This window comes from Halichoerus grypus, chromosome 6 (assembly GCF_964656455.1).
Source record: "Halichoerus grypus chromosome 6, mHalGry1.hap1.1, whole genome shotgun sequence".
NCBI classification, from domain to species: Eukaryota; Metazoa; Chordata; class Mammalia; order Carnivora; family Phocidae; genus Halichoerus; species Halichoerus grypus.
Window position 1 is genome coordinate 97,278,607 of NC_135717.1, and position 27,333 is coordinate 97,305,939.

Sequence of the window (27,333 nt, forward strand, 5' to 3'; positions counted from 1 at the left end):
AGAATTTGTTAAAGCAGCAGGCATATACCTTCTGAATTAGAATTTAAATTTTAACAAGAGTCCCAGATGATTTGCACTCATTTGAGGTGTGCTGGAATAGACAATTCCACTGAGGTGTTTTGCAGTAATTATTGAAGGACGTGTGGTCAAGAAAACCTTATTTAAAAGGTATCTACCTGTAAACATTATAGAATGCTTGTATGCCAGCAAGAAAGATCCAATAAATAGAGAAAAAAACTGATGATATAGGAGAGAGTGGACAACTGACTGATGTTACAATGGATAAGGTTTTATTTAGCATTTAGCATTTTTAATATTTAATCTAGAAAACACTATCTGAATTTATAAAGTAAAGGGAAGTTTAGATATATAAAAGCTGAATTTGTATTATGCAAAGTAGCCAAAATAACAAATATTAATGTATGACTATTAGAATAGGCAACTTAAATGCTAAAACTATGTAATTTATTTATATTGCTCATTTAATCAATATAATCCTACAATTAACTATAGCAAAAGTATAGAGGCTATGGTGCTCTTCACAGTGATAATTCATTTTATATAATTTAGTTTCCCTGTTGTGAATTAATCAATAAATCAGCACTTATAACATCTACCATGTGACCAGAACTCTGCTGGGTTCTTTGGGAAACCAAACCAAACCAAACCAAACCAAAAGAAACCTTGGTCTCTATCTACTACACGTCCATCTTTTCTAATTAAGTGTTGCTTATTTGAGTAGTACTAAGCATCCATGAGTTCTATAGGAGTTAAGGGAGAACTAATTCCAGGCTTCAGTCTTTAGAGAATAAAGGTAAAAATAAGAATGAACTTGGACTTGAAGATTTGCAGATGAAGGGGGATAGATGTTTTAGGTAGGGTGAAATGCATCAAAACACGTGTATGACACGCTGAGGGAATGGAGAGAAATCAGTTTACCTGATAGGTGATAGAATAAAGTAGAGGGAAAAGAGGCTGAAGTCAAGGAGCTGGGAAACTTTTCATACCCCAGACTGGAGGATATTTGGATACAACAAGGAAATTGATATGAAATGAAGTTTTAGCAAGTGTCATTAAAGAAGTTAGGTAATAGGGGGGTTTTAAAAATGACCCAATCTCTAACCTAAGTTGAGATTTTAACTAATGAACTTTAAATGAACACATACTCAATTTCTTATTAACCACTAAATGTTAGTAATTCAGAAGTGCCCAAAATACCTATGCAGGTGTTTGCTATCAATCCAAATGTGTGAATAAGTCTGTGTTGTTCAAGGGTCAATTGTATACATATGAATGAATAACTATTACGTTATACACATCCTATATGTGTGGATGTAAATGCATGTATATATATAAAACATTTATACATATGAATGAATGACTATTCTGTTGTACACATCCCATATTGTACTGTGGGCATAAATGCACGTATATACATAAAACATTTATACAAGCTAAATAATTTTATATATGTGTAATGGGCTGAGTTGTGCTCCCTCCCCCCAAATTTACATGTTGAAGTGCTAACCCCCAGTATCTCAGAATGCTACTGTATTTGAAGATAAGCCTTTAAGAGGTGATTAAAGTAAAATGAGGTCCTTCGGGTGGACCCTAATTCAATGTGACTACTGTTCGTATAAGAGGACGAGATTAGGACACAGACAACACAGCGGACAGCCAAGTGAGGACAGAGGAGGAGAAGATGGCCATCTACAAGTCAAGGAAGGAAACCTCAGAATGAAATCTACCCCATGGACACCTTGATCTTGGACTTCTAGCCTCCAGAACTTGTGAAAAAAATTTTCTGTTTTTAAGCCACTCAGTTTGTAGTATTTTGTTATGGCAGCCCGAGCAAACTAATATAATATGTTTGCCATACATGGTCATATATCAGTGTATTTGATGTTTAATTGGAGAAAACAAAAGACTCACAGCATGAATTAAAAAGACTGCAATAGCTATTACGTATCTTTAATCGTACATAGTTTCCAAGATATAATTATATAATCATAAACAGGATATCAACTAATTTTCAAAGTTTGTGTCTAAGGCACTGTTCAACATACAAACATACATAATTTGAAGCATGTCTACCTTATTGCCAACTTTTCAGGCCCAGAATACCCAGAACTAGTTTGATTGAAATTTGCTCCAAGTTACTAAGTAAATACAAATACAATAACTATGAAAATGGCCAATACAGCAATTTAACTCTTAATTAAATTCAAAATATATTACATGCATGTGCTGGTGTCTGAAGTGAACACAGAATCTATAAGACTTTATTTTTTTTATTTTTTTTTTAAAGATTTTATTTATTTGACAGAGAGAGAGAGAGAGAGAGCACAAGCAGGGGGAGCTACAGAGGGAGAGGGAGAAGCAGGCTCCCCACTGAGCAGGGAGCCCTCCCAGGACTCTGGGATCATGACCTGAGCCGAAGGCAGGTGCTTAACCAACTGAGCCATCCAGGTGCCCCCAGAATCTATAAGACTTTAAAAAACAAGGTCAAGGGTAGTTCTTAATGGCAAAAGAGAAATTCAGACCTGTTGAGGAAAAAAAGATCTTTTATTGAAGTAATTACTGTCATCTACTATTTGTGTCATCCCTTATTTAACTGTACTAAAAAAATATTACAACAGGTTTATTTTGTAAATACCTCATCAAGTACTTAGTAAAAATTAGATAATGGAAAATTCTGACTTTTAAATTTCAACCATGTGTAAGTTATTCAAATTGACTTTCAACTAGTTAAAAGTAATATCTTTTACTCTTTCCTAGGTTTTAACCATTTGAACAGTTTTTCCCTAACCCTTTCCAGAATTAATTTGCTTCTTATTTCAAAGCCAAGTATGGAAAATTCTAGCTCAAAACAAATTTTTCAAAAAGTTGAAAAATATACTGAGGCATCTTAGTCAATTGTTTTTAGAATACAACCTAGCTTATAGTGTCTATTGATATAAATGAGATAGCTAGTACTGAATAACCCAATAACCCCTCAGAAAGCATGTTAATTGCATTAGTGTTAAAGTAATGAATATTTAGATAATAATTATCCCCACTGACACTAAGAAGGATTTATTTCTATGATATACGACAGAGTAAGAAAAACATTTTCCAACAAGGTTGTTTAGGCTGAGGAAGATTGTCAAAACAAGTATATTCTTACCCTCGGTCAAGGACATACACCCTTTCATCCACTGAACTAATATAAATGTTCTGGAAAGTTTTATGGCTTTATCTTCACTGAAATAAGGAGACTCATTCCTTTATTAGCCCTCCGTGGTTTTGTGTTTGTTGGTTTGGTTTGGTTTTGCTTCCTTGCCAAATACCAGATTGCCTTTGCTAGGTGCTGTGAAATACAAAAATTAATATCCATACACATAGACACAGACAACCCCAGCCCTAGACGAGTTCCTGATCAAGTGAGGGGGATAAACATATAAGCCAACCCAATGATACAATGAACAAACTAGAAGGTGATGTAAAAGGTATTCTGGAAACCTGAAGAAAAGAAGAACTTAACTTGGAAACAGTTTCAAGAAATGTTATTTGTTAAAATGTCTCTTTAAAAATGACTAGTTTCACTACCACATTACCTTTCAGCACCATTTTACCACCTACTTTCCATGTCTTCTATTTGCTAAAGAGTCCCACAATAAGCATCCACCATTTACTACTAATTTGCTCCAATTAATCATCTCCTCAGATCATGACTTAAAACACTCCGCTCTTACCATTCTAACTTCCAGGTGGAGGGAGCTCTGTAAGAATCTAAGAAAAAATGAGGTAAAAAGGACACTATAGATAGAACTTTTGAAGAAAGGTGCTTTCTTCCAGCTCATGGGCCCAAAGATGAATTGGTGGGTTCCTTCTGCTTGGAAGGAGTCCCCTGCCATTGATAGGGTGGTGTTAACCATAACCACTATCCTTTACTGACCCCTGCTTCCGATTATATTTTAATATTCTCAGTGTATGTGATGCCATAAGGGAAGGGTAAGCTCTGCAGCTAAAGAAGTAGATAGAACATATATTTTACAGAGTCCTGTGTTTCACTTTGAAGGCAATGTTAAGTCATTGAAAGATTTTAAGCAGGAAAGTGACATAGTCTGATGGGTGTTTTAGATAGATCAATTTTGTGGCAAGGGATCGAATCGATTGAAAGAGGGAGAGACTGGAGACAAACAGACTTGTTAAATACCACTTCAGTAAATCAAGTGGGAAATGATAGTGGCCTACACTAATCATAAGGGAAAGAGAGGAGGGAATGAACTGGGAGACAGACTTGATGACCAATTTGATGGGAGAAAAGAGATACAGGAGAAGAAAAAGAAGAAAAAGTTATAGTTTGGGCTTTTATTTTAATACATAGTTTAACGAATGACTAATTTTTTACCCAAATAGTTATTCAATTGCTCCAACATCATTTTCTGAGTATTCTCCTACTGATTTGAAATGTGGGCAACTAGTATTTGTTGACTTTTAGCACTCTATTAAAATGTTTTACATATATACATATATAAATATACATATATACATCCATATATATGAACATATTTATGTGTGTGTATAAAATCTCATTTAATCTTCACAATTCAGTACTGTAGATTTATTATTATTCTCATTATACACATACACACACACACAAATGTACAGGATCTTACAGTTTGTAAGTACTATAGACATTAGTACTTCAGTAAAAAAGTATTGTTTCAGAAAACATCATAGACTATTTTTAGAACAGTACGCAAATACAGACTTCAATTTTCAAATAGATATACGCATTTAGTGTTCCTTCAACTAATACGTATCTAATACTATGTGGAGGACACAAAGAAATAAAACGTATAGTCTTGCCTTGATGACACTTTAGGTTACAAAAATAAGATATACAGATACCAAAAGTGAAATAAAACAAAGCCACATGATTAAAATCAAATGAATGAGAAAGACAGTAATTACCAAAGAAAGGAAGAATTTACTGGAACTCAAATCACTGAAGAAAGAATCAGAGGAAGAAAGGGCTAGGCTTGGGTTAGGTCTTCAGATGAGAGAAGTCCATGAGCTGCAGTGCCTGATGCACAATAGATACTAAACATCCGCTAAATGAATAAATGGATGAGCTGAAAAGTAAGGATGAGAGGAAGCCCTGGTGGTTTTTCAGTTCCTCTAGCATATCCAGAGTATAAATATGTCCCTGAGTTGTCTCTTCTTACGTCCTCGCACTACTCACTTGTCATTCCTTGCTTTATAATTTACTCTTAAAACACAACTATTTATAGGTCCATGTACACCCTATTCCATCTCTTGCTTCCCAGCCTTCATTCAGACTACTTTGTTCTGTTTGGAATGTTGTTTCTGTATTCCTCCACCCCGGCAACTTCTTCAATTGCTTTGTTGTCCTTCATCCTTTGGAATTTGACTTAGGGGTCCCCACTTCAAGAAGCCTTTCCTGACACCTTCCACCTCTCTTAAATTTGAATTCACTCCCTTTCCCCTGACTTCTGTTAAAATTGGAGGCATATGTCTATCATATTACATCTGTCATTCTCCCCAAATACACTATGAGCATCCTAAAGGCAGGGATTATGTCTTACTCATCTTTAAATCCCCAGTTCTTAGTACAGGAACTGTTAAAATGCACAGTTCTGTTAAATACATAGCACAGGCTGTTAAAATGTTTTTTTTTTTTTATTGACTGAATAAATGAAGAATATTTATTTAATTAAGAAATTAACAAATATCAAACACAGGAGACCACTCTTCCCATATCAAAAGCTTACAGTTTAGTAGAAGAAACAGATTGTGAGCAAATAATTATACAATAAGGAACAAATTAGTTTTTGTATAGGGTTTAATTCAAACAATTCAATTTAATTCAAACAATTCAGGGTTTAATTCAAACAATAATGAAAAAAAGATGATCATCTACCAATGATACAAAAGTACAATAGGGAATAGAGGGGAAAGAGAAGCCTAGAGTTTGGGGATATAAGGAAATATGGACCCAGAAGAGGTAAAGAATCTTCTGTAAAATATTTTCATTTATCAAATAATTCTTTTATAATATTCCATAATCTGTCTCTTTTGTAAATTTTGATTTTAAAGCAATTCATATCTCATTAAATATTTAAAAGTAAATAATACTAATTTCTAAAATCTTAAAATAATTTCTGTTCACTAACAAGAAACCATTATTATGATGTCATTAAGGCACCTGAGCATGGTCAAGGTGTTTACCAGAAAAGATGTTATATATAAACAAATGACCAAAACAAAATCTTTCATCATCGTGACTGTTCAAATTACCTTAGACTTTCTGAAATCCAAGCGAGGTGAACTTTGCTTTTTATGGTAATAAGCTCAGCTATACCTCCTCCCTCCCTACCTTTTAGGTAAGTTAAATTTATAACAATTCCACTAAATCATCTTGTGGAATCGAAGTTAAGAAGTTCAGAAGAACTGATATGGTATACACAAGTTTCGATAAAGGGGTTTCCAAATGCAGAAAATTGTAAAACTGTAAAGCCTTTATTGATTTGCTAGAATAGTATAAGACTTTAATACTTGAAACTTTTTATAAGGAATGCTAATATTTTAGAGTAAACTCTCATAAAATAAGTAATAAATATAAATATTTCATATGAATTTTATTTGAGAAAGTAAAATTAATAATTATCTCTTGTCTGACTAAACATCTATTTAAAAGAAGATGTTTTGAGGTTATTGTTAGTTCTTCACTGCTTCGTCATAGGCTAACTTTTTCAGTAAAGGATTTTTAAAAATGGGGTGGCTGGGTGATAGACATTGGGGAGGGTATGTGCTATGGTGAGCACTGTGAATTGTGTAAGACTGTTGAATCACAGACCTGTACCTCTGAAACAAATAATTCATTATATGTTAAAAAAAAAAAGAAGAAGATAGTAGGAAGGGAAAAATGAAGGGGGGGAAGTCGGAGGGGGAGATGAACCATGAGAGACTATGGACTCTGAGAAACAAACTGAGGGTTTTAGAGGGGAGGGGGGTGGGGGGATGGGTTAGCCTGGTGATGAGTATTAAAGAGGGCACGTACTGAATGGAGCACTGGGTGTTATACGCAAACAATGAATCATGGAACACTACATCAAAAACTAATGATGTAATGTATGGTGATTAACATAACATAATAAAAAAAAGTCATACTGACACACACACACACAAAAAGAAATATTTTTATGTCTTTTAAATGGAGCATGGCAAATGAAAACTTTATTCTACTTAATTAATAGTTACCCAGTTGGCTAGAGATGATAAACTTTTTAAGAAATGCCTCTCAAAACAGGAAGAAATTTCTGATTATAAAAGATAGAGCATTCTTTCTTTACCTCTTTGCCCATAAATTAAATGAATTCTAGCACTAATGAAAATTCCTGGGTTAATTATCTAAGAAATCTGAGTATCCCTGAAAAGGTGACAATGAATCAAAGAAATTTCCTTTTCCTCCTGTATTTCAGTATTGCTACTAAGGCATCATTTAAGCTATTGCATGATAATTCATTTTAAGCTGCTCGAAGAGAATCATTAATTAGGGAACAGCTTCTATATCCGAACCTACATTAGACTACTGTGTCTACATTTTGCTTCTGTGTCTTACAAGGATATAAATGGCACATAGAAAAGCACCCCAAATGATTCAGGCATTTGAAAGTAGTGACTTAGAAGGGGGGCATTGGTATAAGCCACTTAAGACCAAATCAAATGCTATTTCTCTTTTATTTTCCACTTTTAATAATAAGGTTTAGCAAGCATTTCATTTTTTGACACCTTTTATAGCCTTTCCACTTTTCTGTCTATCATTGATATCCTTCCTCCTGGAATGTATCCAGAGTCCGTGATCTGCAGGTTGAGAACAGGAAGTTTCCTAAACTCTGAAACAATAAGGCTATGAGCTATACGTTTGGGATGATTTATGGTTGAGAGCTTTCTACTAGAATGATATATTTTAGACCTCTGAAAATTAAGAAATATTATGGAATAGCCCCTCCCCCTAAAAAATGAAAACCAAATAATGCAAAGTCTTGGTCAGAAGTATAGAAGCCTAGAATCAACTCCTGAAATTCTTTTCATTATGTCACATCCTAAATGTTCAAAACAGACTTATACATTTAAAAATAATAATGATATGTTATACTTATATAATAATTTAAATTCCCGAGAAATGCCTATACTCTCCCATCTAGTTTTTACAATCTCCTTATGAAGTGGGTAGGGCAGACATTATTGTAGCTACCTTAAAGTTTAAAAAGCTAAGGCACAAAGAAGAAAATGACTAGCCTAAGGGCACATAATGATATGAAATGGGATTGTGACTACCAACGTCTTTTGATATCTTGTTTAATTTTTTCCCTAACAGAATTTATTAAATCCAGACAATTAGTAGTTTTGGATTACAAGTCTCATTGATGCTTATTTATAGCTTAACTCACACCAGCCAACTTTCAAAGTTTTAGTCCTTCCATTAACCAACTAGAAGAGCATTAGAATTTAGAGGCAATCTCTCGGGAAAAATGTTCAAAAAGGAACAAATTAATGAAAGTAAAATGCCATATATTGGGAATAGAACTGGTTACATGAAGAATTCATTTGGGGCAAATATGTGCACACAAAAATGTTTACCTTAGAATTATTTAACTGTAAATATTGACTATATAAATAGGTTTAAGAAAATACTCTTTGAACATAGAGCCAAAATAAATTATTAGGGAAATAGTACTATTTAAAAAGTAGCTGTAGTTCTCTCTGCTTCTGCCCTTTCCTCTGCCTGGAATGGAGATATGGCGCTGGGGAAGATATCCAAGACTGTGAGACAGGAGCCATAATTTGTGGAAGGTGGTATAATAAATAAATAAGAGAACAAGCCTGGGATCTGCTATCACAGACCTACCACAGGAGCAATGTTTGGACTATTAGGTAAGTGAAAAATATTCTTTCACCGTGTTTAAGCTAGTATTATTTTGGTCTTTTACAGTAGGTAAACCTAATACAGTATCTGATTCCACATGATATTCCAAGAGCATGACTTATTCAGTCCTCATGGAAAATATGTATCTACTGTAGAGTTAGAGTCAAATGCTCTCTTCCACTGTTTTCTTAACTACTTTTTCTGCTTCCATATTTTCCTATCAACTTCATGACTAAAGTTTGCCTTCTAATGGAGTTTTTTTTACAGTGAAAGAGCATGCATACTGGAGAACAGAGGCGTCCAGTATCATTGACAGTTACATTTATTCAAGTAAAATAATGTATTGCTCTTCTGGGCTTGTACTTCAGTCTGATGACCTTAGTTTCAGCCTGCTACAGAGATGACATTCCATGTTTGCCATGGCCAGAAAAATATGAATTTAGAATTCTGAGGGGTAGGCTACACTACGGCAAACTTATATATATATTTATGGTAACACCACCTTTTGAGGCCTCTTGGCTGAGAGCACAGAGTGTCATTAGTCGACTCTTTCCATTTGGCGACTCTGCATGATCAAGAATCAAGTCAAAAAGAAAATACTGACCCAAATGGGTTTATATTTAAATTGAATGGCATGCTTATGTTCTTTTGTGTTAAAAAAAGCAAACAAGACGGATTAGAAGATTAAATATATATTCATAGTCTGTTTGCTTGTATGTGTGTATTTTGTTGGTAGAGCGTGTGTGTGGGGAGGGGTGGATCAAACACTAGTTACTAACATAGCTCAGTTATCTCACAGAGTTATGATGCTTAAAATTAGTTACATGTCTATGTTTTATAAACAGTAAGGCACAATATAAGCTATTATTTTTATACCAAAGTATGACACTTTGTCACGATAAAGACATGTACATCTCCCTTTTCTCAGTGATGAATTTTGTAAAAATATTATAAACTCCCCTTTAGGAAAAAAAACACATTTTATTGGCCTAGAAACATCTTTCCCATGAGAATTGGAGGGTGGCTGACACCATGTAATTGTGGAATGTTATATACATCTCTGCACTCAGTTCTCTTTACTTTTTAACCATCTCATATTTTTACATCACCAATCTTACTTCTTGAAGATGGGAATTTAAATGATTGGCTGTTTAGGGACCACAGCAATTCTTTAAAAAATATATTTTATATATATTTACTAATAGTACTAATTATATATATTTATGTAATAAATATATAACAAATAATATAATATCTATATTTACTAAGCTCTACAACAAAGTCTGGTTCATTCAAAGTTATTGGTTTATAAGATGTTTCAGGGGTTAGGGGGTAAAAAGAAGAGCTGGTTACAATAATTTTAAAACACGCAAACACAGAAGCCTGAATATATGATTACATCCTCTCCTCTCTGCTTATGTACAAAGAACCTACAGTATGTGATCCTGACAACACATGTTTCCTATTTTGTCAGTTTGATAAAAGCGTACCATGTCAATGGTTTTTAGCTTGTGATTTGGTGATTGTTTCAGCACTGATTGTCAATGACCTGTATGTCAGCTGACACAGCTGACACAGTTAAATCAGAAATTAGCATGCAGTCTCCTAAAATGCCAGACACATGGACCCTTTACACAAGAGAGACATAATGGAACCCACATGATATCCCCATTAAACAATGAAACATGTGACATTAACCAAAAACAGGAACACATCAGCAAATATGCCTGAGGAAGTTTATGGTATTTAACTCCTAAACATTAATTTTATTGTGGTGTATGAGGAACTAATTAACTGAGAGTTTCCTTTTTTATTGGAAGCGGAAATACTGTTCAGAAAACTGATGAAGAATAAATACAGCATATTTTAAGTTTATTAAGCTTGGCTCATCGACTTCTATTTATTTAAGCTAATCTCATAAGGCAATTAAATATTTCAATCAGTAACTTTATATGGCTCTTTTATTTAGCACATTTCTGAAAAATTAATCAACATGTTAAAATGCGGAAAGAGTATGTGAATATATTTCCATTTTCATACAGCCAGAACAATGACTAAATACATTTTCAATCACATGATCTTTTCCAACATGAGCTTTGATAAATATACAAAGGGAAAATGACAACTGAAAAAGTTAAAACTTGGTGATAATAATGTAAATAGTTAAGGCTAAGTTTGTATCTACATGAGACAAATGGTTTCCTTCAGCACTGTAATACTTTTCTCTAAATAATTCTATTTTCCCAGTCAGAGGAAGCCTCATTCAGGTGTGGCAGAATGAATTTGATCCTAGATAGGATATGCAATGCAATTAATTGCCAGGTGTGGTTTCAGAATCTTTTTTTTTTCCCTTTTGAAACAGGATCTGTGTTTTGCTGGCACAATACTAGGCACCACTTCATATATAATCCTGTTTAATCTCTATAACAATTTAAAATGGGTGTTATGAATCCACATTATAGATGAGAAAACTAAAGCTCAGTAACCTGCACAAGGACAATCAAAGTAGCAGAATAAGGCAAAACTTGATTCCAAGTCCATACTCTCTCATTCCAAGTACCTTTCAACTAGTAAGTGTCTACTTGACACTGGGTTAATTAAATCAAAACGAACCAAACAATTAAATGTTTGAAATCATATAGACACAGGAATCAACTGGTATAGACAAATGAATCAACTGCTTATCTATACAATATTGTCCATATACCATAAGTGCAAGATAAATTTTGTTATAATATTCTGTTCTGTGGTTGTAATACGATAGGTCAACACCAATAACTTTCTAGTAAAAAAGGTCATAATAGGTTTTTAAATTAATATAGACTAGACAAGACCAAAAGTTCCTAAAATTCCTTGGATTCAGGCACCATCAGCAGCTCAATAATTTTTTCGTGGCACCTGCAGGACAAAAGAAATACCCAACTGCTCCGTTTTGTCAAGTAGTAAGGCCCCAAAACTAAGGTAGTTTATGTAGTATCTGACAGATGCCTCCATATTTTCCCTGAAATTTTAAAATATGCTGTATGCCCCTGTGGATTTGCAAAAGCACCCTGGTACCTTAGCACACAGTTCGGGAACTTTAGCACGAGGCACATGCCTATCTATGGGGAAAGACTCTATCTGTAGCTATGCGGTACATTCAATTTGACACTTTGGGCTAAACTCTTGAGCCAACTCCTTTACAACTGTTTGTTTTAGACTGTATATAGAAAATGGGTTATTTTATTGGATTGCCTTCCTGTAGATTTTTTTTATTTCCACATAAAATGTGTTCCTGTCAAAAATTTCTAAGGCAGCTATTAGAATTATATAACTAGAAATTTTACACCCAAACAGAAAGGAGAGGGGCAGAGGACTGTAGTTATTAGTAAAAAGAGAAACACCTATTCCTCTCATTTCTGCCTATAAACTATATGTTCTAAAGGAACAGCATTTAACCTTGAGGGTGGGGTGAGAGGAAGCCATGTGTTATGGAAAGAGAACTGGAAATTGGAGTCAGTGAAAGTGGTATTAACCACATTATGACCTTCAACCACTTTATCTCAAAAGTCTCTCTCAAGTTTAATATGCTAAAACCAACATACACATTCAAAATTATTCTGAATTTTGTTAGTTTTTTTACCATGATGAGCAAACACAAAAGTGGTGTCTTCTTGCCAACATGAAAGTACTGTACAGGAGTCAAAAGTATGTACAGTTTATTTCAAAACTATCTACCTGAAACAGTTTTGTGGTTCACAAGTCGGAGGTCTTGGTTAAGCAAGAGGTTAGGATTTCATCAGATTTTCCAGCAGAGGCAAAGGGACTATCTCCTTGGACTCTTCAACCACCCAAAGTGTATTTGAACCAATTCATTTGTACACCATTTATTTTATTATTCAGTATTAGAAGCTTAGTTATTTAGTTTTAAAATTTATTTCAAGAAATTTAATCACAGTTTTCTGATTAAAATGAGCAGGTACCTACAAATATAATTTAAAATTGGGATTTTGCGGGCACCTGGGTGGCTCAGTTGGTTAAGTGTCTGACTCTTGATTTCAGCTCAGGTCATGATCTCAGGGTCCTGAGCTAGAGCCCTGAGTCCAGCTCAGCATGGAGTCTGCTTAAGAGTCTCTCTCTCAAAAAACAAAACAAAACAAAACAAAAAGAGTCTCTCTCTCCTTCCCCCCCGCCCCTCACCCCCATCTCCACTTGCATGTGCACATGTGCATGTGCGCTCTCTCTCTCTCAAAAAAAATTGGGATTTTTAATTATGCAATATAAAAACTGGGGTGTATCTACATATAGCAACTTAGTTGACAGTTTTCATAGAACTGACAAGTTAAATATACAGATTATTTCATTAATTTCTTCCCCTGAATGGAATGGTCTGTGAATGGAGTTGATTGATCAAATCAGTGTTTTATCAATCAAGTTATTACATATATTAAAATATTCAAATTTAATAATGCACCATTATTTTTACCTCCTTAGAAGTTTGGAAGTATTTTTAGATATTAAGAAATAAGTAGGAAAAGGAATAACTAGATATGGATCCATGAAGAAGTGCAGTTTCATGTTTGATTTCATTAATAGCAAATGCCAGAACACAATCTGAGATTCTGATAATACTACATCAATATTTGTGAATTTATCTACATATTCATCGATAAGAGTGGACTACAACATTCTTTAAAGCTTCTTTTCTATCTAGACGGTTTGTTCTGAATTCTTTGGCTGTACTGCTATTTTCTATTGTTTACTGACCTTCATTCTAGCAATTAAGAGAAAATCCAGCACCTCCATTCTGTAGGTCCCCATTCAATGCCATATTTCTACTACTACATTTCTCAAAGAGAAAATATCTTTATGTGCAACTGAAAATTTCTTTTTTGGAAAACAGAAGATGCTAAATCAATCGATGATGGTTAGGGTCCCCAACTTTTTTTTTTAAGATTTATTTATTTATTTTAGAGAGGGAGAATGAACAAGCACAGGGAGGGGCAGAGGGAGAAGGAAAGAGAGAGAATCCTGAAGCAGACTCCCTGCTGAATATGGCACCTGACGCAGGGCTCAATCCCAGGACCCCGAGATCATGACCTGAGCCAAAATCAAGAGTTGGCCGCTTCACCGACTGAGCCATCCAGGCATCACCAACTTATGTTTTTATTTTACTTTTTTCCCTTTGAGAACATTTTAACTTTCTTGTGTAGTTCCAGAGACTTTTATTTTATTTATTTTATCAAGTCATGTAGTCTAAACAGAAAAATTTATCATCAATACCTTCTATGAATGGATTGATGAAAAGCATCTGAGTTTTTGATACCAACAAATACATGTTTCACATTTACTTGAAACTCAAATCAAGATGAGTTGGTCAGCCTCTTTCATTGAGAACTACATAATAATACTCAAATTAAAATAACTGACGAGTAGAGAAGTCACATATGGTGGGCAGTTATGGAGGGAATATAATAAGACGGCCCCCTAAGGAGAGATGGCAAGATTTGTGTCCTTCCCTGTCTCTGTTCTTTCCTGCAATGTGATTAGGGAGGAACAGTCTGGACTATTTACTGATTCCATCCAAACTGACTCAAAGTGCCAGAGTGTCAACAAGGGTGGTACTTTCTTTTGCTACTGGCTTCTTAGTTTTAGAGTTTGGCATGATGCTAGCTTCAAGCTTGCCAGCAGCTGTAAAGGCTTTATTCTATTTTATTTCCAAGGTTACAAAAGAAATTGTATTATTTGTAATTTTAATCACCAAAGGTACAAATATCAAATGGTTAATATATGAACAATTTTAGAAAGGGAAAAATTTTTCCATGCCACATCACATTAACACTGAACAAACATAGTATGCCAACTCTGTCAAATGGGAGTGAGGTAGAGGTGTTCTTGACCTTTTCCAGGCCTAGAGTTATGCTATTGTTCATACTCAATATGGTTTTCTCTTCAGCACAATATTTGCTAATGGGACTTATTTCTACAGTTGCTTAAAAAAATTTCTTTCTGGAAAACAGAACTAGTCTATATGTATATATTGCAGGTGCAGTCTGAGGCAACTGATGATTTTTAAAAGTGTCTTATTTTTTTTCACTTTAGTAACCAAGGTTACCAAAAAACACATTGGCAACATGTGTTTAATGTGAACAGTAATTCCTTAGGAAAATGGAAACAAAACAAAACAAAAAATATTTTATGATTAAAAATGCAGAATTTAGTGTAGCAATAGAGTTTAAAATTCTGTATTTAGAATTTAAATTATTCTTATAATTTAAATATTTAGAATATAAATATAGCCCTTAATTGTAAAAATATGTTGGTGTTTCTGGATGAATCAATCTACAAAGATAGAATGATGTGGAAATAATACGGAATGAATAAATTCAGGATCCAGAGTGAGAACACTGTCTTAAAACATATGAAATTGAAGTCAAGAGAAAGATGTGCATAAACAGTGTAAAAACTGCAAAGGGCAAAATACCATACAAGTGTGAATTTTTATAGTCCTGAGTTCAGTTCACTTTTACCTAGACTTTGTAATTGCAATCTACTCCTCTCAAATGGCTTTGTATATTTAAAAAATGATATCCCATTTCTTCAATATTATATAAAGAAAGGTTCAGGGACGCCTGGGTGGCTCAGTCATTAAGCGTCTGACTTCAGCTCAGGTCATGATTCAAGGGTCCTGGGATCGAGCCCTACATCGGGCTCTGCAGGGCTCCCTGCTCGGCAGGAAACCTGCTGCTTCTCCCTCTCACCCTCCCCCGCTTGTGTTTCCTCTCTCGCTGTGTCTCTCTCTGTCAAATAAATAACTAAAATCTTTAAAAAAAAAAAAGCAAAAATTCAAAGACTGGGAATAAATGTTAAAATGTGAAAATTCAAAACATCATTTAGCAGGAAGTTTAGATCTGGTTTCTAGGAATGTTGGACAGAGTTTCTCAGACGCAGTATGTACTGAAGCATAGCAAAATGTTAATGGGGCAATTTATTAACATATAAATGAACCCAAATATACTGGATTTTACAAAATAATATTCTACTTGAATAGCTAAAAGATGATGATATTTCATTAATTGCTTTCAATTATGTTCTACTTTTATCAATGAAAATATTTCAATAAACTTGTCTTTGTATTTTTTATGGCCGTGGTAATAAGGTTCTAGAATATATGTTGCTTAGCAGTCTAGTCTGTCTTTGGAATTTGCTATGATTTTTACTTAACAGATTATAGTTGGCATTTTGGCTACTTACATTTTAGAAAGTGAAGTATTAGACTGTTTCCCAAACTAACAGTATGCGATTTCAATTTTGGTAAAAAAGAAGTCATAAAATCATAGGCATTTAAACTTAATAAAGCTATATAGACAGTTATCTTAGTCTAACTTCTCACTTAGTGTAAAAATATCCTTGTAGTGTTTGTAATGAGGTGGTCATTCATTCATTCATTCATTCAACAGGTAATGGGATGTTGTACTAAAGTTTAGATATAACAATGAATAAGACAGAATCAGCACCTGCCCTCATAGAACTTACAATTAAAATAAAAGAGAAAATACACAGGATCCAAAGGAACTAGGGGAAAGGGATCTAACTAGGTTGGGCAAGTTCTCTCTGATCTGAGTTGGAAGGCGTTCAGAATGTTGAGGAGAAAAAACATCGACAGTGTAAGTCCAAAGTCAAGAAAGAGTATGGTTGGTCTAAGAACTAAAAGAAGACTACTGAGAAATTAGGCTGTAAATATAGGGAGGATAAAGATAATGAAAGGCCAACTAATTCACATTAGGAAACTTTAGTTTATTTTTTTAAAAAGATTTTTATTTATTTATTTGAGAGAGAGAGAGAGTGAGAGAGAGAGCATGAGGGGAGAGAGGGTCAGAAGGAGAAGCAGACTCCCTGCTGAGCAGGGAGCCCGATGTGGGACTCGATCCCAGGACCTGAGCCGAAGGCAGTTGCCTAACAACTGAGCCACCCAGGCGCCCGAAACTTGAGTTTATCTTAAAAGGCAATGGAAAGCAATTGAAAAGCATATTCCTATCTTACCTTCGCAAAAACAAACTGAACCTGAAAATTATATTCATATTATAGAAGACACTGGAAATGGAAGTTATGAAACTGAAATATAAAGGGCAAATATTGGCTTCAGAAGCATAGAAATAACCTAAGTTCTTTTAAATACCAACATAAATCCTTTTCTATACTTTCTGTGTGTTTCCTCTTTAAAATAAAAATGCTATATGGGTGATCTCATTTCTTGGTGTGGCAGGAATATTAAATTGCCTGACTTAAAGCCATGCCCTCCACCCACTCCCAAATGGAAAATCAATGGTACTTACTACATCCAGCCTTATAGCTGAAGCCTGGAGGAAGGAGGAACCCTTGCTGAGCAGCTGCAGCCAGTGTCCGTTGATCAGGAGGGAACACGGGAATCATTAATGGCGGCAGTTGACCTTGGACCTGCTGAACGTTATAGAGCGAATCAAAGAGACGAAGTTTTGGTGCTCCATGCTTCCCACCCTCCTTACTTTATGATAAAAGAAAACCATTTATTCAATTCAAATATACTGGCATACAAGCTTGCTCAAACACTGGGCCTGAGGTCATGCCTTAGGCAGGAAAATTAGAGTATACTATAGTTGGAAGGTGTTACCAAGTTCACTTTCTAACTTAATGAATAATTTCCCTAGATACCTGCATGAAGCATCACTACTTCATACAAGAAAGCTTTTTTTTTTATTGCATTAATGTAATGGTTAAAAAATTACCCTTAGGTTGAACTAAAATCTCCTTCTGTAAATCCTGTTAGGGGTAATGCTACCTTCTAAAACAAACCTAACTAAACTGGTATCATTTTACATATAACTAGCTTTTTATTATTTGAAGATAATTGTCATGTTCATGTAATATTGCAATTTTTTAATAAAAAGAGCTGGTAAAGAAGCTTAGAGAGTCGCTAAGACTTTCCCCTTTGTTTATAGAAAGGTAACTAGGGCTAAAAGAGAACGGACTCGTCCATGGCCAAGGAATGGGACATTTAGATTAGGTTAAAATCCAGTCCCTTGAATCTCACTCTGTGTTATACTTTTGTCTTTATCTATCTTTTACAATCAATTGAACCACTCCTCAAACCACAAGTCTGTTTTGGTTGCCATCTTTGGAATACATTTTATTTGCTGATGTCACTCTCACATCAGTAAATAAATAACCCAGTACAATGGAATCGCTATCTTTTTTCTTTTTATCATTCATTACCAGCTTTTTTTATTGGCTTATCTTCTTTGAACTGAACAGAGATTTCTAGAAATATAATCTAATATAGTCATTTCTGCAGCAATATCACATTAATGATTAATGCAAAGGTTGTCATCACTAAAATAAAATAAGTAGGCTTTTTCCCCCAAATATTTAATTAAGCAAGATGGCCCTGGTGAACATGATTATTGGTTAGTGTTTGTCAATAAACATATGACCAAGAATTTAGGATCATACTAAAAATCACATATTTGACACTTCATTCTCCCTTACTCCTCTTCCCACACATTAATTAAGTTATTTGGAAAATATTTAAATTAACACCTATTATGTACAAGAAAATGAGCTTGTCAGTAGGGAAACAAGAGTGAACAAGAAAAGCAAGATTCAATGTAATGTATGCCCATTACATTACAGTGGGGATAATGATAAAAAACTAAGACAAACAAATATCCAGAAAAGATTGCAAATTCATTCAGTTGCCAATCCTAACAGCAACCCTGAGCCATCTTCTCAGACTTGTTTTCCCTCTCTCTCATTGGCACTGAATGTTCTTGGGGCACTTGTGATTCTCATAGTGCTCATCATTTCTCACTTTAAAAGTCCGCCTTCAGTTTGTCCATTATTTCATCTTTCACAGTAAACCTCTGAGCTATTTCTGAGATTTTGGTTGTTGAGAATGTGCACTGTGGTTTGGGGGGGGGGGATGTTTGAGAGAGAGGTGGGAGGGAGGGGGCAAGAGACACAGAGACAGAGACAGAGAGAAAAATAAGCACTATAAGAATGAGAGATCTGTTTTCAGCAATGACTCCAAATTAGAAAGCATTTCTTTTAGCCAAAAGGATTTTAAACCTATCACGGCCACCAGAGTGAAACTAAAAGGGAATGACAACAAAACAGGAATACAAAAAGAGTGTCTTAAGGTTAGCGCAGAAGGTTTAGATCACTACAGCCAGCATTTTTTGAGCATATTGGAGGAAAGATACACCTTATGTAGAAACCAATAGAAAATGATTAAAGACTCAAAATTAGAGAGTGCATACTGAACAAGCTTGTAGGAGTAAGTGGTCTAAAACAAGAGATAGACATCCAAAGGCAAAACAGCATGGGTACTAGTCTAAAACAAGAGATAGACATCCAAAGGCAAAACAGCATGGGTACTATTTCATTGCAAGAAGAGGATGCTGAGCAGAATGACAAGCAAAGAAACGAACAGCAAACCAGCTCCTGTACATATTTTATACTTTGTTGTTTGTAAGTTATCGTATTGTATACAGCGCATCTCCTCCTTTCGAAGATACCGTCAGTTATAGGGTGTACAAATAAATTTAACAAGAGCATTTTAGAGGGAAGAAGAAAGGGACTTCAAATGAAATGCATATAAGGGTTATAAGAAGTATCCAAATTTCAAATACCTTAAAATTTGGGAAAAATAACTTCCAGAATTGTAGAAACAATAGGTTATTGTTTGAGTGCAGGAGTTCTCAAACTTGAATGTATATTAGAATCGCCTGGCAAGCTTTGAAAAATTCTCAATGCCCAGACTGCTTCCCAGACAACTGAATCTGAATCAATAGGGGTGAGACCCAGCCATGAGCATTTTTTAAAGTTCCCCTGATGATTCCAGTGTGCATCCAGATTTGAGAAGTACTGTCTTAAAGAAGGCTTTCAGTCACTGTCGACAAAACTTTTTGTCTTCTTCATGTTTTGCCTTGAGTTACAGAGCGCCTTCAGGTATATAAGCAGTTGAAAGGTAGACTGCCTGACTCTTATAGGTTCTGGGGCCCACAGGGTAGAACCAGATATTAAGCTAGATGGTTCAGAGAATTCCTTCTAATTGAGTCTTTTATCTGTTTTTATATGTCCCTTTTGTGAGAAACTTGTGATGGTTTGTTTTTACCTAAAGAAGAGCAACCAAATCTCTCAGCACGGTATTCAAGATTCTTCACAATTTGTCCTCAGTCTATCTTTCCAGATATGTTGCCCTTCTTCAGATCCTGTACTCTTGCCTCAAAGGACCATCAAGAGTTCCTCGCATACTCGGTGTTTTTCCATGCCTGAGTGTGTTCAAAAGTATTTTCTCCTCTGTTTTGAGTGATTTCTCTTTTCCTTTTCTTCTTGGCAAAATTCTACTTATTTTTCAAAGGCTTTTGAGACCCACATAATGTGTTTGCCTGTGAAGCACTTCTTTCTTGTGGTGCCAGCTTTCAGGCAGAAAGAACTGTTACTTCTTTTAACCTCATAAAGCTAATACAATACTTACTGTATTGAATAATAGTTACTTGTATAACTCAAGTCTCCCTTATGACCTATGAGCTTCTTTAGGAAAGAGGTTGTAACTTATTACTGTACCTCTAGAGCTTAGCACAGTAGCCGAAACCATTATATATGTATTGATAATTCATGAATAAAGAAGAACAAATTATATAGTCCTATCTTCTAAAATACAGCTTTGTGCACCAACTCCAAATGTCCACAAAAGGCCTGTGGACAACAGTTACTTAACGACCAGAAAGGAATCCAATTTCACCAAAGAATGACGCATAAAGTACTAACTGCTTTGTGTTCTTATTTTTAAGCCATAGCTAAATAGTCTTATACTTTATGATATGTCCATGATTCTTAGAATTATGTATGCATGAAGAAATAGAAAAGTAATCCAGATATATTAGAAATTTATTACATATTTCTATAATGGACAGATATGCCTGCCTATCACATTCTAGTATCATGTTGTTTAATTAAACCTTTACAGTATGTTTTAATAATAGGTAAAGTCACTACTCTATCTTTAATATTTTCTTTTTCAAATATTTCCTGGATGTTTTTAACATTTATTTTTCCACATTAATTTTAGGATATGGAATTTCTATTTGAATTCATTAACCTGATGGCTTGATAGCCAATAGCAGACCTTATCTTTCAATTTATTCAAATCTTCTTTTGCTTCATATAATTCTTGTAGATTTTTGGTAATTCTATTTTTAAGTTTGTTTAAAAATATTTTTATGTCCGGGGTGCCTGGGTGATTCAGGCGGTTAAGTGTCTGACTCCTGGTTTCGGTTCAGGTCATGATCTCAGGGTTATGGGATTAAGCCCCGAGTCTGGTTCTGTGCTTGGTGCAGAGTCTGCTTGGATTCTCTCTCTCCCTCTCCTTGTGCCCCTCCCCCAGCTCACACACACTCTCTCTCTAAATAAAATAATAAAATCTTTAAAAAATATATATATATTATTGCTATCATAAAGGGAATGTTTTCTTGTTATATTGTTTAACTAGTTTTTGTGTGTACATAGACTATTTGTGTGTGACAGTTTTTATCCAGGTAATTCACTTAAACCCGAATAATTAACTAATTTTTTAGGTAAAAATTTGAGTATTCTAAAGAATATATTGTAATGAATTCCAGTGCTTTCAAAAATCTGTCTAGTCTAAACCTTTTGTCTTATTATGATTATGGAAATGCATTTTGCTTTAGTTTTATAATTTGTTTTAGTGTCTAAATTTTCCAAGATCCAAATATATATAGAATAACAGAGTTTTAAGGTTGAGAAACAGTGAAATAAATATAATCCAAAATGTGTGGCTAATCCACATTTGCAACTAAAAATGCCTCTCAAAATACAGTTGCTCATTATTTGTAGAATCTATATGTGCAAATTTGCCTACTCACTAAAATTTACTTGTTACCCTCCCACCACCAAATTTACTTGTAGTAGTGCTTCTGCAGTTACTCACAGACATGCGCAAAGGAGTAAGAAATTTTGTTGGTGATTTCACTATTTAAAATGCATATAAAATCAATAATAAATATTAATAAGGTGTCTTTAAAAAGAAACACACATAAAATAAGGTTATGTGTTGATCAGGTGATGAAAATGGTGTGACCACAGGCTCTCAGGAACCTAACTGTACTTTCCCCAGGAGCAATTGTTCGGTATTTGCTAATTCAGCATTCATGGCAACTTTATAGAACATAACGAGCGCCAATAATGAGCACCAATTGTATTACTGCTATATCTTAACTAATTTCCAGTTTACTGCTACTGAAATTTAGTCACTCTTTGGGAGAAAAGGACACATCACATCAAAACAGTATAATGCTTTCTGGATAAATTCTAAAACTAGTTTTTAGAGGGCTAGTAATTCACACTTACATATTTGCAGTTTTGAATATTTCCAAATCCTATTCACTATTTTTTTTTTCAAATCCTATTCACTATTAACTTCATTTATTTTCTTTGACTTAATGCATGAAATTCCTTTTAAGCTTCTAATTAGGGTTTAAAATGTGTGACATTTATAATTAAGTTTCAATAAAATTCTTTTGTCACAAAATTTTAGTCCTTTTAATAGGTAGCATGTTATTCACTAGTTAGAATAATAACCCACAATAAATTTAAGAGGCTACTTCCTTTAAGATGCCATATTATGTTTTAACATTTTTAATAATTTTACCATATAGTGCAATCTTGTCCTCGAAAATCTTAAGAATCCAACACAAACCAGCCACATTACCATACTTGTAAAAAACCCAGTTAATAGTTACCAATTATTCATAGTTAAATATTTTATATTTTATGTAGATATTCTATTGCAAAACCCTTTAGTGACTCCCTGAAACTCTTCTATCAACTAGGTACTTAAGATTATTCATTTAGCCTTCAGTCACATGGCTCTATTTATTAGTTTATTCATTCAATCAACATTTTCACTAAGCAGAATGTGCACTTTTTTGGTAGCCAGGGATACAAAGATGAGTTCACATACGATGATGCCTGCTTTCTAGGAGCTCTGGGTCAGTCTGGTGGGGCGAATGGATAGGTAACTATAATACACTGCCATTAATTCGACAACAGAGACTTGCATAGGATACTATGGAAGCACAGACGAGAGACTCCTAACAGCCAGGAGAAAGCAAGGCAAGCCTCATGGAGATAGGTACATGAGGTACAGGGTCTGAATGAATAAGTAGGAGCTAGCCAAGCAAAGAGATGGGAGTGTGGGAAAAGAATTCTAAGCAAAGGATGAGACATGAGCAAAGAAATAAGGACAAGAAAAAGCATCATGTGAAGGGGATGCCATCTGAGCAGTCTGGGATAGCAAAAAAGGTAAGAGGGAAGCAGTGGTCTATCTGAATCAGTTTGTGTGTCAGGGTAAGAAGCATGAAATTGACGTTAAATAGGTTAGGCAGAATACTATGATGGGTATAGGGAGAAGGGATTTGAAAGACCAAGCATAGAGACCAGATAGGAAGTGATCAGGTAGTAAGCTAATAGAGTCAACCAGGCAATAGATTATGAGGGCTTGATCAGTAATAGGAGGTTAGGAATAAGGAGAAAAAGCCAAGAAATATTTTTTAAAAATTAGAGATGTTGATAATGGGGGGGGGGTGTTATATATGTGTGGATATGTAAGAAGTCTATGTACCTGAAGTATTTATATATATCCATATCTATATGGTGAATAAAAGGACATAGTCAAAAATAACTCTCAGGTGTCTAGTTTATGTATTTATACCAGAAAAAAAAGCACAGATGAGTAGTGATAGTTTTCATGGAAAGATAATGAATATGGTTTTGTATATGATATGTTTGAAGTACCTAAATATTATTCTATTGGAGATATCTTGTTAGCAGACAGATAAGGCTCCAATCCGAAGCTAGGGATAAGATCTTTAGAGGCTACAGTCTGATGAGTCACCAGCTGATAGAGTAAACTAAACAATCTAGAGAGGATCTAAAGTATAAAGAGAAGAGACAGCTTAAAATCATCTTGGTCACAACAATAACTCAAGGATGGGCAGAGAAGAGGAATCTACAAGTGGGGAGGTAAGGTAAAAATAAAATCATGAGTACGGTGTTATAAAATCCAATGGAATTTCAAAGTTGAGGTAGTGACTAAAAGTGGACATATAGCAGAAAGAGCATTTTAGAGACAAAAAATAATATAATCTGGAGTTGTTAGAGGATAGTGATGACTCTAACAACATCAATTCCATTACAACAGTGGATAGAAACCATATTTTGGTTTGCAGTCTGAATGAAAGGAAAAAAAAAAAAAGGAGACACCAGTGTAGACTTATTGTTAGAGAAGGTTCGAGGAGAATTGTTAAGAGAGATATCTGATAGCAGCTACCTAGGGACGCATAGACTTTATTTAGGTAGTAGTGTTTTCAGCACATTTATCGACTGACAGGAACAAACAGAAATTGAGAATTTTAAATGTAGGAAAGAGAGAAACTAACTGGTGGACCAGAGTTCCAGAGGAAGCTAAAAAACCAAATCAACATATAGGGATTAGTTTTGAATGAGAATAACAACCCATTCTCTGGGCCATGAGGAATGGTGTTATTTGAGTGGATGTTAAGCAGCTATGTTTTATACACAGGTAAATGAGAAGGTAAGGAAAATCAGGCCTGATGAAAGAACTTTTCTCAGTGATGAAGGCAAGGTTATATGCCCAAAATGAGAGAGATGGGGATTGAATAAGGGAGTTCAGCAAGGGAAAGGGAGTTTGGGATCGTCACTGAGAGAAATGAAAAACAAAGTAAACCATGGACAACTGAAAGGAATGATAGAAAATGCTAAAGCCTGAGGAGAGACCTCATGAAGTAGGATGCTGTGAATCTTCCCTTTCCTGTGATTCTTCTCAGAGCTTGTCACTGTGGTTGAGGAGCCGAGAAGGTGAATTCCAGCATTCAGGTTGGGGAAGAAAAGGAGATTGTGGGAATCCCACATTCCTCATGATGAAACCAAAGTTGCTTTTGAGTAATGATGGGCTTTGGGTTCTACCCCAGGAAGAGAGGCTTGGAAGGCATTACTAGACTGGGAAAATAATCAAATAGCTAGAGGTACTCCACGGTATCAAGGAGCAGTTTGTGTGAGAGCTTGAAGAACAGGAAGTTAACTTAGGGTGGTAGATTTGCTTAAACTACGTTCACAAATGTTAACATAAAAGGCAGCTATATGATTTAAGTCCTCACAATAACAAATCAAATGTGAAATCTAAAACTTTCAAATGTTCCTCGAGAGTTCAGTCAGATGAGTACTGTTGTGTTCAAGCACACATCATCTTCAGGGATCAGTTCACCTACAAGTAAAATTCAGCCACCTTCAGTGGGGAACACAGCAGCTGTTTAGAAGCACACAGGGATACTACACAGTAGTTTTTGAGAAAATGAAGAAGATAATATCCAAATGAGATTACAAGAGGGGTTTAGGTAGGCAGGATATAATTACCCAAACTGGAGTAACCGGGATGACAAAGCTGACTTTCTACCATTAGCGAGAAGAGGCATGGGATCTTCAATGACCACTAACGGTTTGTGATTTTTCATTTCATAGAACAGAAAGGAGATTTGTCAGTTTATCTAACCCAATGCAATGGTCTTTAGGAACGAAAAAAACTACACTAAAATGAGGAATAAAGGCGTCCACTTATCTTCCAATTAATCTACTAGGAAGACTAAAGAAAATCTCATCGAGAGATACAGGGACATAAAAACAGTGTGAAAATTGCAATGCCTGCCTCTCACTTCCCAACAGCCACACTGGGGTGGTATCACCTCTAATTTCATGTGATTCAAGACAAAGACAAAGTAGCCATATTCTTTTAGAACAAAAATGAACAGCCATGTGGATTTTTTTTTACATAGTACTCTTCTTCGGCAAAAAGCCACAGAACTTTTTTTAAAAATCGTTTCCAAGGATGAAAGTGACTTTGCCAAGCAAAGTGGCTTCAAAACAGGCCTCAAAAATACTAATAGAAAGACAGATGGTTCTACTAAGAGCTTGGCTGCCAAAATTAAAAAAAAAAAAAAAAAAAAGGAGAAAAAAAAAAGAAAGGAGTGATGCTATTGAAGCTGACTGCAAAGTTATCTGATGACTACAAATACTTTTGTCCCATTGCAAGTGCTAAGTCTGCCTCCAGGGCTGATAGAGCCAAACTACTAACTTCGCCACATCCGATCCCCCTGTATTCCCACCCCTCCTAACTAAAACCTGTCAGTGCCAAGCCCCACAAAACAGCACAAGCATACACTTGATTCTGACTGACTGCTCGGCAGAAGCAAAATACTGCATTGAAGGACTCCTATTTAGGAACAGACCCACAAGGAAAATTGCTTTTCTTTTCAAAACTGCCTGTCACATTTTCTTTTTCTAATTCCCTCCCCCTTTCCTCCTCCTCTCTGTCACCAAAGGGCCCCTGGGCCCTATGAGTTTAGATGATACAAACTCAATTTGTATAAAGAAGGCAAGAAGCAGCATCACAGAGAGGTGGAGATAGTTTGCAAGGATAGAGGAATAATCCAGTCAAGACACAGTGCAATTTTCTTTCCAAACTACTACTACAATAATACCTCCACTTTATTTCCTTCAGGGCAACTGTCATTTCTTTTTAACCAGATTGCTACTAGATATAATAGAAACTGAAATATTATATGGTCACTGACTCTTCCTTTCAATGGCTCATTTCACCATCGCATTTTTACTTTTGCATGATGCGTTTATCGTTGGCATTGTTACTGGCATACAACCACTTTCAGATGACGTAGAATTAAGACCTCTGTCACTTTAAGGCCATGAAATTTCATTCTTAGTACTATGCAGGTTTCACTTGTGTAGTTTTCTTTTCTAATAGTTATTATTTTCAAAATTTAAGCATTACATTCTTATGAAGCACCATTTTAATATACATTAAACTCATATCAACCAAAACGATGGCATTTCTTATAAATATAAAACATGCTTAAACAAAGTATATTTGCTGACTTAAGGAAAAATCTCTATTTTAAAAGTTGATAATCATAGAAACTTGAGGGTGGCAAAAATATGGTGTTAAATAAGAAAGCAATTGTGAAAGAGTATGGGAAAAACAGTCATTTCATTTGCCAAGGACAATTTTGAGCCGAATGAAAGAATTAAAAAGCAATGATTAAAATATCTCAAATGATGCATTATTTAGGATTAGATTATCATCTGTTTCTTAAAGGCAATATTTTACGTAGCTCAATAGCTGTTACTTGATAAAACCAAAGTCTTTCTTTATAATGCAACTCTATTTGTTTCCTCAAATGTGTGTGACTATTTGTATTACTTATCATGGCTCCTGACAACCAAACAGCCTAGTTCATATGAGTGTGCATGTTTCTCTGTTCGCATGA

The 27,333-nt window shown here is 34.9% G+C and overlaps 1 protein-coding gene across 17 annotated transcripts in view; it reads right to left on the reverse strand.

Moving 5' to 3' along the window:
* Positions 1-27,333, reverse strand: part of SOX5 (SRY-box transcription factor 5) — a 1,003,105-nt gene that overhangs the window by 108,835 nt on the left and 866,937 nt on the right. For 14 of the 17 annotated variants that reach the window (XM_078075751.1, XM_078075750.1, XM_078075752.1 and 11 more), the window contains one exon: positions 17,254-17,377. The exons of 1 other annotated variant lie outside the window; for it this stretch is intronic. In XM_078075751.1, the coding sequence (XP_077931877.1) occupies positions 17,254-17,377 (124 nt within the window). The remainder of the gene's footprint in view (positions 1-17,253; positions 17,378-27,333) is intronic. 2 more of the 17 variants (XM_078075755.1, XM_078075761.1) reach the window with 1 other exon arrangement.